General features: G+C 35.1%; 1 protein-coding gene across 1 annotated transcript in view; it reads left to right on the forward strand.

The window, feature by feature from the left end:
- COL24A1 (collagen type XXIV alpha 1 chain) overlaps nt 1–13975 on the forward strand; it is a 411206-nt gene that overhangs the window by 179038 nt on the left and 218193 nt on the right. The window contains exons 19-22 of the mRNA XM_045292047.1: nt 2667–2720; nt 4160–4204; nt 9539–9592; nt 11020–11064. Coding sequence (XP_045147982.1) covers nt 2667–2720; nt 4160–4204; nt 9539–9592; nt 11020–11064 — 198 coding nt within the window. The remainder of the gene's footprint in view (nt 1–2666; nt 2721–4159; nt 4205–9538; nt 9593–11019; nt 11065–13975) is intronic.

A 13975-nucleotide genomic window follows, 5' to 3' on the forward strand; every position in this document is an offset into this window, starting at 1 on the left:
TATAAAATTGCCTTCTGTATGCCCCACTACATTCTTGAATATAATTGCAGCAAAGGTAAATACTCATGTACAAATATCCTCTGTCAAACACACGAATATATATTTCAATTCTCCCCCCTACACCCATTCAGCCTGCATGAGTATCCATGTATCTACTCAGCTCACAATTATTCTAGTATTTGCTTATAACAACGTTTACTTGTGTTGTCTTGTTCTCCTTTCCCTGCCTTCCTATAATTTCAGCATGTTTGGGTTAAACTCCCTCTTATTATGCCTTCCTCTTCACCAAAGTTGTCACATAGTGACCTTCTAGCCAGTGATTGACTGTCTCCTCATCCTAATCCTGGTAACCATCAACTAATGTTTATTTTAGTGTAGCACCTCTTCTTGACTTTTTACAATAATGGCCACATCCATCATCTTTCCCTTTGTGATTGACCAATCTCATTCAGCATATTGTTCTCCAAGTGCATCCAGGTTATGAGGTGTTTTGCAAATTAATCACTACCCTATATGGTTGCATAGTACTCCAGTTTGCATATGTACCAACGTTTTTTTGTTTTGTTTTTTTAATATACGAGTATCTTCCTATCGATGGGCATTTAGGTAATTTCCATCTTTTTACTACTGTCCGTGTATGCATTTCTATTCATGTCTTGGGTCTTATTTCTCTAGGATATGTACTAAGTTGATGGGGTTTTTGGTCAAATGGAATTTTATGGCCAATCTTTTGAGGCAATGTCATGTCACTTTGCACATTTGCCCCATTTTACGGCCCCACCAGCAGCGTATGAGGATTTGGGCCTCTCCACACCCTCATCATCTTTTGCTGTTTTCTGTTTCTATTTTCAAACTTTATCCTTGCTGCTAGGATGAGATAGCTCATTGTTGTTTTCTTGCCTTTGTTTGTTTGTTTTTCTAAAGATAGAACCATAGCCAACCTTGTTTTATTTGCAGAATCTAATGTTGGTTTAACGGTAGAAACTTAAAGACTGAGAAAATGCATTTATCTTTCTATAATTATATGGCCCATTCGTTGTGATTTAATTAACTTAATAAACCAATTGAGATATTTTTTCATGCTTCAAATTGCAAATGTTTATATAGAAGAAAACATTTATACACGTATTCAGTCCACTTAGCTTTATGTGATAGCATTTGTTTTTCCTATAGAGTTTGCGTGGCCATGTTAGGATTATTTCTAGATATGTGCATTTCGCTTTTTTCTTATTGGCTGTTCATTGTTTTGATTTGCATCTCTCTATTGGCTGATGATAGTGTTTCTTTATAAATTTGTTCATCACCTAAATGTCTTCTCCCATGAAGTGTCTACTTATGTCTTAATCCAGTTTTTAACTGGATTATTTGTCCTTTTCTTGGTAAAATATTGATGTTTTTAATACATTTTAGGCATTAGTCCCTTCTGTGATATATCATTACCCAAACATTTTCCCAGTCTAGATTCTCCCTTTACTCTTTAATAGAATATTTTGTTGCACATAAATGTCTAACTTACGCTCCTTTACTAAGTTATTCTTTCTCCTTAATGTATACAAATTGCCCTGAAGGCCTAAATCTAATCTTTCAAGTTGCTACTGTCTATTTGGTCCCATATAGTTAGTTATTAAAAGAGCATGATTTAATTGCCATCCTAGTTAATTGGTTTAGTAATGTGCTCAAGTTTCTTTTCTACTTCCTAGTTCACTGTGTAGTACCGAGGGCCTAAAAAGAGGCCATTTGTCCATGATAATTGGTGTCTACTAACTTGGACAGTTAGAGGGAGAACTCTATGGATGCAGAGAAGAAAATGGACTGTTTGGCCAATTGCTTCTGTCAACCACTGCTGCCTTTGCCATGAGACCTGAAGAACTAGATCATGCCTGGCTACCACAACAGAGTGAACATTCTGATCAAAGATTCTGTAGAATAATCCTTATTAAAATTAAAGGAAATTTCAGAAGAGAATTCTACATCCTTATGTATTCCAGAGTTTCTTGAGCCATTGGAGGCCAGATGAACCCCTAAAATGACAGCCCTGGGATAATATTTAAAACTTGAATGAAAAATAACGCCTAGATTCTTTTGAAAACCAAACTAATTTAATTTAAATAGAAAAAATCTCTGTCTTGATCATTAATTGCTTCTCCTTTTATCAGCTTATATCAAGAAGGCAAATAAATACGATGTGAATTAAAGAATATTTAATATAAATAATGGTTCCAAACACTGAAGATCTCCTAAGCAAATGGTAAAACACTGTATCTCCTCCATCGATTTTTAGAATTTGTGGCTACACTTTTTGCTTGTAATAAACAGTCGAACCCATTCCTTTAAATATAAATGAGCCTTTTCTTAAAAGGGGCCTGGAGTTTGAACCCACTGAGCAGATGACTCGATGAGCCTTAAGCAGCATGCATGTCCTTGAAACGTTTGTTTATTCTCTGTTTCTCAACAAGCCGAATGCTCTGAAGTCCTCTCTCTGCTCTGCCACCCATGTTGTATGACTTCCTCTGAGGAAGTGACGAGTACAAAATACTCTTGGCCATATTTGCTCTCTCCGGTATCTCTGGAGAAGCTAAAACGAGAACGGTTCCAGAAAATGCTGTTGAATCAAAATGGTATCCAAGCTAGAATGTTTATTGCATGTGCTCGCATTACTTTTATAGGGGCTTCTCGGAGCTAGAGGGTCTCCTGGACCTCCCGGACTCAAAGGCGCTCAGGTATGGAAATAAATAGTCAACATTTTAAATTAAAAATGTCCTTAATATTTTTTATCGAACTCTAGCTTTTGTTGAAAGAAAATACTGCTTTAGTACAAACAATTTCTGCCAGAAGTTTTTGAGTTACCATTTTATATTGGCAGATGTTAAATGTGATTTGGAATCATTTTACCATGTTCTTAAAAAAAATTAATTTATGTTCACAGTCTCACTGGAGCGTGTAAAGAACTGAGCTTGGAGTCTGATTTGTATACACTAGAATTTATTATTTGTGTCTATTTGTGACTATTTTGTATTTGAGATGGGATAAAATATTAAAATGTGAATTGAGAAAAATATGTTTACTAATCAAATGAATAAAATAGAAGGCATGATCCTTTGATATGGTAATCTCAACTATCTATTTAAAAATTAAAAATAAGTATATTTTGTAAATATGTTCATAAACCAAACATTACAACCCATGATGACCCTCTGGAACAATATAGAACTGCCCCTTTGAGTTTTCCAGAATGTAACTCTTTACGGGTGTGAAAGCTCCATTAATCACCCAAGGAGCAGCTGGGGATTTCAAACTGCTGACCTTGTGGATTGCAGCCCAGTGTGGAACACTGTGCTATCAGGACTCCTCAAATGTGTCTATAAGTGGAGTAAAACCATTTAGTGCTTGAAAAAAATTTTTTCTTGGAGAATAATATATGAACATGGTTTCAGAATACCAAAAAAACCAACAACCAACATTCATTTCTTCAATGTTCCGCTTTAGTGTCTCTTCTTCAATGAAATTTTGGATCCATAAAAGAATATGCCTGATTTTATATCTTATGCTGGCCTACTTGATCTCTCCCTAATAAGACTACACTTTTTAGTCAAAAATAAACTCTAGACATTAGACCCAATTCTAGTGAGATCTGATTTATCTTGGTAGCTCCAGGGCTTAAGGCAACACTCAAGAGACTCAAGGATGTATTTGTTGAGTGAATGAGCTATGAAAATATGCCAAAATAAACATGTTCTCTATAAGTTGTTCTTAATATATCAATGTATATTCATCTGTGAAGAATTTGTAGTCGAGCTCCTCTCTGTGCCAGACAAAGAAGGATCGAGAAGGTAAAGATTATTTTTGATTCGTAGTTTCAGTGATTCCTAATCAGAGTTTTGTGATGTGCTTGTATTACTCACTTTCACTCTTCCTTGTTCCCAATTTTCAAAAATACTTTTTGTAATCTAGCCATTTTCAAATATCGTCCCTCTTAAAATGGATAAGGGATTGCCACATTAAAATATATAATAGAGTCCTAAAATATAAATATTTTAAACCACAGCAAATTTTTCATCACATCTCAGAATGAGTTTCATATGTCAGCATAAATGGAAAAATAAGGCTTACATTTTAGGCCTTTATTTTGGGCCATGATATATTCTGACTTTCTTTTAAGGGAGAAGAAGGATCAATTGGACCCTTCGGAGAACTGGGGCCAACTGTATGTATCATGTACTTAACCTTCACACAGTGCTTGTATTTTCTTGAGAATAGCATTTTTGATAAATCCTTTTAGAATAACACACAAGTTTAAATTATAGTAAGACACAAAAATTTTAGAAGGCGAATTATAACCAATAGCTGTAATAGCCACTAAATCTGTATTGCTCCATAACTGAGATTCTCCAGGGATATTTTTATGATAGCATGCCTAGTCCATATTTATTTGTTTCTTCAATATTCTTCAGGTCTTAGAAATTGTAACAATTATTTATAATGTTTCTCAATGCATAATAAAAGCTAAATACTTTAGCTCATGTTAATAAATGTTATAACAAATTCTGCTTTCTACATATTAGTAAAATTAAAGAAAGCTAACAAGATTTATTCCTGTCATTTTTTTCAAATAATATCATATGATAATATAGGAACTACTTGTTGTCAAGTTCTGAAAATAAATTCTTACGCACTGAGTTTACATTATCATGAGTCAGTTCAGGTGTGTGCATTATTATGCTGCGATTGCTTTGATTTTAAAGCGGTATGATTAGACTAAAATGAAACACGTCTTTTTTCTCAACATTTTTACTTTAAGAAGGCTATGATTCTTTTCTATTGTACTTCTTCATTTTCACATATAAATTACTATCTCATTGGAAGAGAAAACTGAGTTTTATTTTATTTTTGTAAGGTCAGTTATTTCACAGAAAACCCTACTTGAACCTCATAATTTTCATCTTATTTTAAATGCACTTTCCAAGCCCTGTCCCCCCCACCCCTGAAAAAAAATGCATGATCTCCTCTTTCCCACTCATTCTTAGGACTTATTCTATTGTTGCTACTATTGGTGGAAGAGCGGCCTGAGGAAAATAGTAGGCTAAAAAGGTCTCATGAATCATCTCTAATACTTACAATAACTCTGCATTTATTGCCTCATTTTCAAGTATAGAATAAGGCTCTGGCATTATATGCATGAGCATAATATGCCCAGAAAAACCCAATATGGCAAAATTTAAACAGGTGCAGAAGTTGATTACACTTCTCATAGTCTGAATTGCTCGATTCTGTGAATGTTCTGATACCAGCGAGACTTCTTTCATAAAGTAGATATATTTAACTATTTACTGTTACAGCCATGTATCTCAGGGCTGAAAGGGGGGTCAAATTCTTTTCAAATGAAAGAAATTTTCTCCCCAAACTTCTTTCTAACTATTGTGAATAAAAACTGGATACTTAATTTTTTTTAAATGTTTGTAAGTATCACAGACAAATCTAATCATTTAAACTCTTAAGTAGATTCATTTCCCTATATCTTTAAATTGATTAGAGAACAATTGACATTTAAAAATATTGGAATAATTTCCAGTTCTTTGCTCTACATTGGTAGGAAACTATTAAATGATTTTACACAAGGAAGAGGCAAAAAAAATACAACAGTTTTTGGTTAGAAAGCTTAACTGTAATTTTAATTTGCTAAATCTCTAACATGTGGTGAAGAGAAAATGAGAATCCAGGGTTGTTTTCGTTTTGTTTTAGGAAAAGAAAATGTGACCATATTTGTAAATGACAATGACCATAAAGTCTAAATCTGTAATATCTAGTAAATATAATAAATCCGTTCTCTGTTATATAGTTTCTGCCCCTTCTTTTAAAAAAAACACTCATTGATTTGAATTAGTCACATACCCAGGTTGACACAGACTTTCCCTAATCAAGTCTTGTATACGAGATTTCATTGTTAGAGGCTGCATAGATCCGACACCAGTGTTTTGGATGTGGACTTTCGCATCTCTAGTAGCTCTTGTTTTACTCTGTTCGGCTACTCATTCTTGTGGTCATCTCTTGACCTTGTTGTTACCAGTAGGAGAAACTGTACCTTACTTTTCAATTTCAAATGTTTCGCTGTTCAACCACCATCTCCTGTCGTTATGATGTATGAACTCTTATAACATCTCCCCATCAGGGATTTCAGTCTTGTTGCCTCCCCTGTTCCTTTACTCCCTCATCACCTCACATTCCTCCCAGCCTGCTGAAAACACAGTCATCCCTTCCACTACATGCTGAACTTCATTTCCATAACCATTCACTCTAACGCTACTAAATTATTACTCATACTTTCTTTCTCCTCAAAGTCCATCTTTTCTCTCTCACCGTCATTCTTAATACTTTACTAATGGAGATTTCTCCGAGACTATTAAAGTAATCGGCAACTCTCACTTATATCTGTGTCTATGCATATGTATTGTGTTCTTTTTTTTTTTTTTAAAGGTTTGAACAGAAAGAGTGAGTTTATTGAAGGGAAGTATTGTGTTCTTTTCTGTTGTGAGTGAATAGGCTATTTCTCTAGCTAAGGTTCAACTTTTTACTTGTTCGCTAGACTTCTTAGCTTCTTGCCTACTTAGAACATTGATCCAGTAGTTCTCCACACTCTTTTTCTCGCATCATTTTTTCCTATTGGCATAGAAATATGCTATTATTTCTCTCAACATAAAAACAAAACTTGTATTTACTCCGGTGTCCCCTCTAGATGCTCATTTCTTTCTTCTTCTCCTTTCAATGGAACTCCCTAAAAGTGTTATGCATGCACGTTCTTCTGAAACCGCTTTTGTCCCCACCAGTAGAAATTATCTTATGAAGTTCATTAGTGACTTCTATATTGTTGAATCAAATTTCTCCATCCTCCCAATTCTCATATGACGCAATACATAACCCTCAGAATTTGATAGCTGATCATTTTTCCCTCCAGAAACACAAAATACTTTACTCTTTTGCATAGTTTTACTCTCTGGAAGAAATTTTACATATTTTCCCTCTTTTTTTAAATTCCAAAGTTTGTCGGGCTTTCAGACTTGACCTTAGACCTCTTCTCTTTTCTGTTTCTACTTGCAGTCTAGTAAAGGAGCTCACCTCGTCATGGAATTTTGAATATTATCAACCAACAAAAAACTCACTGCTGTGGAAGAGATTCTTCCACATTGAAATCTGTGGGAGTGGGGAGAAGTGACCCACAAGGTTTCCAAACATATCCATCTTTATTGGTGTAGGCAGACGCACCTTGCTCCCCCAGAGCTGGTCGTAAGTTTGAGTTACCAATGTTTTGGTTAGCAACCCAGGATTTAACCATTGGGCCACCAGCGCTCACTAACTTCCACCAAATTGCTGATCATTCCCCAAATCATATCTTCATAAGTTTCCCTCTGTTGAACTCTGAACTTGTAAAACTTGTTCAAGCTCTATCCATTTAGATGTCTAACAGTATATCAAATTTAAATGTCAAAATGATATTCTAATTTTTGTTCCAAAACCGTTTCTACAACAGTCTTCCCCATTTCACTAGTGTAACTACTCACAAAAAGAAAGAAAAGAAAAGCTTGAGTGTATGAGTCCACTCTTCACTGCCATCCTTCTCCCACATTCCACAGGACCTGCAAGAAACCTTGGAAGCTGTGCCCGTAACCCTTACCCAGAATCCTACTGTTTCTCACAACATTCTCTGATTTCCACCAGGATCCACACCACAGCTTACTTGGATTGTTGCAGTAGACCATCAGCTTCTGCTCTTGACTAAAATGATTCTATGAACACATAAATCATGTTAATTCTCTTCCCAAAGCTTGACTAAGGCTTTCTGTCCCATGCAGAGTATAAACCATAGTCTGTACAGTAGCCTGCCTGCAAGACCCGCCACGATCTGTTCCCTGCCTCCTATCTTCCTTTCTATGCTGTCTCCTTTGCAACCTTCATAGTTCTCCTTCTACTCAGCCAGTTGGATCCTTATGCAAAAGCAAAACCAAACAAAACTCTCCACTGGAGCCCTGGTGGCCGAGTGGGGTACCTGTGGGCTGTTAACCACAAGGTGAGCAGTATGAAACTACCCACTGCTCATTAAAGATGGGATTTTCTGCTCCTGTAAACATGCACAGTCTCTAAACCCACAAGGCCAGTTCTACTCTGTCACATCAGATCCTAATTAGCTTTTGAGGGCCATCTAGTTGACTCTGAGCCATAGCTACCCTACATAAGGTTTCTGAGACTGTAAACCTTTAAGGGAGCACACAGTGTCAATGGTCTCCCACAGAACAAGAGAGGGTGGAACCCCAGACCTTGCAGAAGCAGCCAATGCATATGAAAACCCAAACCAGGTCCTCTGCCACCAAGCTGCTTCCAATTCATAGCAACCATAGCTCGGGTTTCCAAGTCTGTAAATGTTATGGGAGCAGAGAGCTTCAACTGTCTCCCACTGGTAGATTTGAGCCTGGGGGTGAGCAGTCTCCTGCTTACTCAAAAGCCCCATCAAACACCGGACATATTCTCACCTTAGGACATTTGCGTAGATGTTTGCTTCTGAGTAGAATGTCCATCCCTCATATACCATTTAACTTGTCCCTTCAAGTATTCAACACCACCTTCCTCAATGAAGGTGTCCATCCTCTCAAACATTTCAAAACTAAATTCCCACAACTGTTTATATCTGTCTTACCTGCTTACTATTTTGTCCTTTGTGTGAATATATTTTACTTTTTTTTAATTGTTTAAGAAAACTACTAAAAAACAAAAAAAAAACTTAACCAATGATTACCATGGGTGAAAGAGGAAGAGGTTTTGCTGAAGCACATTGAGTTTATGGTAATGGTGGTGGAATAGTTTGGAAAAGGCTATCAATAATGGTTGTATAACATGAAGAGTATAATCAATGGCACTGAATTATACATGTAGAAGTTGCTGAATTGAAAAATGTTTTCTTTAGATATTTTTGCCACAATTAAAAACAATGATTACACGAATAACAATTAGTATAAGAAGAAGGAAATGTTCTAAAATGGATTGTGGTAATGACTGTACTATTCTTCTTGATATGATTAAAGTACTGGATTATATGATATATGGGTGAAGTCCCAATAAAACTATTGAAAAAGTAATTTGTGTGTCATCCTCACTAGAATATAAGCTCTGTGCTGGCAGGTATTCATGGCAGTCTATTTAGTGCATTCCTGTATCACTGACCCAGGAGCTCTGTGTGGCACACACGTCAAGTAACTAGGTCACTGCCATGGAGTCAGTGCTGACTCATAGAGGCCCCAGGACAGAGTAGAATTGCACTGTTACTCTTTTCAGGCCCAGAAAGCCACAGTTCCCTCTCACAGAGCAGCTGGTGAATTCAAACTTCTAACCTTGAGGTTAGCCCAACATGTAGCTATTGAGTATGACAAAATACATTATCAAATATTTTTTAAATTTCATCTTATTAGAACAATTTAAATTATATACACCTTAGGAAACTTTAAAAATGGAAATGACTATACACTTCCACCCATTTTTTCCTTCTTGTCTCTAGGGAAAACCAGGCCGACAAGGTTATGCAGGTGATCAAGGACCAGAAGGCTTAAAGGTAAACCAAGAGACTTGATTATAAGTAATCAAATATAATTTTCAAAAAACATAAAAGTATGGCTTTCATAGAAGTATGAAATTTAAATATTAAAGATTTTATTTAATTCATTAATTCATAAAGGACCAGTAAGAAGTAAACCTAGTTCAAGGGGCATGTGAGAAGCTATATCTCTATAACTATACCCATATTCATATATACATTACTATTTTGTAATCATACGGATAAATAAAAAATTAAAAGTTACAATAATATTTGTGGGTTGATATAGGACCACTAACCATGACTTTGGGGTTTATGCTCTACAACTTAATATAACTTCACTAATTTGGGTCCTTTAATAAGTAGTAATTGGTGACTTTAAGTACATTCCTTAGTCTTCCTCTCTTTAAGATTTTTGAAAAACATGCAATCAACTATTTTTTGCCATATTTTCAAGTTTTTAGTGATCTTTTTGTAATGCCAACAAAGAGAAAATAATGCTTTCTCTTTGCTAACACTTAACAATAAAGGTTTCGATATACACTAGTAAGACCTAAAAGAAACTAGCTTATAAGAATTATCTTGTACAAATTTAAAATTTAAGTGAACATTTTAAAAAACCACAGTGTCACACTATGTTTTCTAAAGCTAGAGTTTATTATCTTTACTAAGCTCATTATTTTTATAATATTGGAATCAATTCAGACCTGACCATTTTACACACGTAGTAATCATATGTTGTTAGTGGCTGCCATGTTGTTCAGTGCAGTTTAACACCATACTACTCCATCTTGCAATATAATGACTAATTGTATAAAGTAATTGGTGATTTATCCTCATGTGATTTCCCTAGCTGAAGCCTGCATTCCTGTAGTTTCACTTTTCACAGTACTTGGGCCTTCCATCTTTTACTTCTCATGAATCCAGCCCTTTGCTCAGACCATTCCCACCACCCAAACTGGCCTGTTCGCATTGCCTCTGTGAATATCACCTGCTCTTTAGAGTTCTGAATGTTCAGACTTAGCAAATTAAATTAGACTCACTCAGATCAGATAACATATCACCATCAAATGAACTCAGATGAGGTCAAGTTTACCACCAAATGATTGAAGTAAAACTGTTTTTAGAGCTGTGTAGACAGTAGAATTTTAGTTAGTGGGTATGGACGTGTATTTATTCTTTCATGAAATCGCCTTTAACTATTCTAGCCCACTGGGTGCCAGCTCCTGTGAGCTCCTCTAATGCTCACCTGGGTGGATAGTCTGTGCTGCTTGGCATTGATGGTACATTATCTCAAGTGAGATAAGAGAGTTTAAGTAACTTGTGTTCCCTGAGTAGAAATCAAGATCCTGTAATTGCATTAAAAATTTAAATGGAAGAGATTTTACGAGTAGGATAGCTTAAAAATAATCATTTTTTCAGGTTTTTATGTTCTTTTTTAACAGGGAGAAGTAGGAGATCAAGGAAACATTGGAAAAATTGGTGAAACAGTAAGCTTATTTTATTCACCTATGTTCATGTTTTTAATTATTTAAAAATAATTTCAAAAAACATCTAAGCCACAATCTGTGCTTTTAAATTCAAAATAATTTTATACACTACAAATTTAAATTTAAATTGGATGTTTCTGTTGAAAAAACTAGCATTTTTTATTCTTAAAAAGTTACGTTATTAAGGGTTTCAACTTTAAAGATTACTTTCTCTTTACATTTGACAGTTTAGAACAAACCAAGAGAAAAGAACTGAAAAATATAATTCCTTTTCTCAAAAAAAGTTTGATTCATTTAAAGTTATGTTACTATGGAAGAAGGAATCTTTATAGTGTATTTTAATCAGACATTAGAAATAATTTTATTTTCTATAGTGGGGAAAGGTACCAAAACATTCTCCAATAAATGAATCCACATAGCACAAGCAAAATGGTAAGTCATCAGTACAATGCAAGCAAGTTTGCCTGCAGCATGCTGGATTGTCACAAAGCAGATGTTCTGTGATCACATCAATTCAAATCGCCGGTGATTTTTCTTATAAATTAAGTAAAAATTAAATTTTCTATAAAACCATTTTATAAATTTAAAGGATTTTATTTCTTTTTAGTACAATAACAGTAGTTCTGGTAGTCTTTTTGTTTTGTTTTTGTAATGAGTTATTAATAAAACTCAAGAAAGGACATATTTAATTTTAAAAGGTCATCTCCATACCCAAAGAGCCCTTCCTAAGTCATTAACTAGTGAACACTTGTTCTTGTCTTTGGTGAGAATGGAAGTTTCAATGGAACATTTCAAAGCTTTGCATAAATTATAATTGCAACTTATATTTCTTTAAGGTTCATTGAAAAAAATGAAATCCTGTAATTTCTGACAAATTATTTAAGAAATATATGTTGTAGTGGGTAACGTATTGGGCTGCTGCCCAGCAGACCAACATTTCGAACCTACCAACCTTTACACAGGAGTAAAATGAGGTTATCTCTTCCCACAAAGATTTTCAGCTTTGGAAACACTAGGGAATGAATGGTTCTACTCTGTCCTGTAGGGTCATTCTAAGGCAGAATCGACTAGATGGCAGTAGTGTGTTTTAGAATTAATAGACAAAGTTCAACATCATAAAGAAACGCTTGTCTTAAAATAACAACTTAATTATATCAAACATATCATCATTACTTATTTGGTATTGTTGCACTAGTTCCACACCTTTTAAGAAGCAGTCACCAGTGCTACACAAAGAGGAAATTGAATTTAACAGACAGTAGATTTCTGTCAGTGGGAGAAAAATATTATGTATTGATAGTTTGCTATATGCTAGCTATTATGCTAAATATTTTCATATTGTAGTGTTTCATTTCATTCTTAAACAATTTAAAAAACTACATTGTGTCATTCCAATTAGAAAATGAGGAAACTAAAGTTACATAGCTAATAAATTACTGAGCTGAAATTAAAAACCTATAGCTCTAAACTCAAAATCTAAGTCTCTCTGCATTAGGTCATGGTAGGGATGCTTCAATATTAGTTGGACAATCACTTAGCCAAGTTGTAGTAGAAGACAATCAGATTCCTTTTGAACAAAAAGACATTTCCAATTTAAAAATGTTATCTTTCTCATGAAGGATAGGGATAAACACTTTTAAAAAACATAATTAGTGACTATTGAATTAATGAAAAATATAAAATTCTTAACCTATTTTTGGCTCCTGGTAATTTGACTTTTCTTTTATTTTAGCATGTTAAATGTAAAATTTTATAAGCATAGTTAATCAAATCCAGAATTCTGTTTCCAACAAACCATCAAGAGATATGGGAGGATATGGTTTCATTTGAAGACATCAATCATTAGTCATTGGACTTTCGTAGATTGCACTAGGAAAATCTACTGAACATTTAGTCCCTTACAACATGAAACCCTGTCTGTTGGAAATCTGACAGACATTAAGCAAATAATCACATCAAGAAATGTATATTTATGAACTGTGATGCATTCTACAAAGGAAACACTTCAGGAATTATTATAAGGATGTCACATTTAGATTTAGGAAATGAGGGAGGACTCTCTGAGGAAATGACATACGTAATATGAAGAATAAGTTCACCAGGAAACAGTGAGGAAAAGAAGCTTCCTAGAATATGCAGGATCGCATAAGGACTGCCAATACCACTGAGCTTGCTTTAGAGAAATTACTTAAACTCTCCAAATATCTGTTCTTCTGGCAGTCAAAGGAAAGATGTAAAACTACCTCAAAGGCTTTCTTGTGAGAGCTAAACACGACAACACACATAGAGCCCATGGCATGGTGCCAGTCCATTGTAAAAAGAAAAAGGTGGAGTGTGTGTGTGTGGGGGGGGGGCGTGATAAACCTTAGCGATTATTGCAGTAATCATAGTGGTGGTGGTAATTGTTTCCTGTGATGATCCCAAGTGGAAAGCATTTAACTCTTGAGGAATTGAAAGAAAACCAGTGTGACTAAAACTTGATGAGCTGACAGAAAACGTGGGAGATGACCCTGGGGAAAGGGCCATGTGAAGTACGTATTTTGGACTTGATCCTAAGGTTCATGGAAAGCCATTAAAGTATTATCAGTAAACCAACGATACGATCCCGTTTGCATCTTGAGACCACCCTGGTTGCAATGGGCAGGGGAGTTACACGGGGCTGGGAAAAGCAGAGAAGGATGGCCATGAAAGTGCTCCTGCAGTCGTCTAGCAGAGAGAAAGACCAGGGCAACACAGGAAAGAGAGTGGATGTCTGGAGATAAGGAGTGACAGCAAGGAAGGATTCTAACAGCCCATTATTAAATAAACCATTTACAGGAATATGAATAGTCTGGAAACAAAAGGAAAAGGTATACATAATGTCTAAAGGGTATTTCCATTCTAATAATCTATAATTCCTTTCTAAGAATTT

This window comes from Echinops telfairi, unplaced genomic scaffold (genome assembly GCF_000313985.2).
Source record: "Echinops telfairi isolate 266 unplaced genomic scaffold, ASM31398v2 ScPeMD7_443;HRSCAF=831, whole genome shotgun sequence".
In the NCBI taxonomy this organism is placed as follows: Eukaryota; Metazoa; Chordata; class Mammalia; order Afrosoricida; family Tenrecidae; genus Echinops; species Echinops telfairi.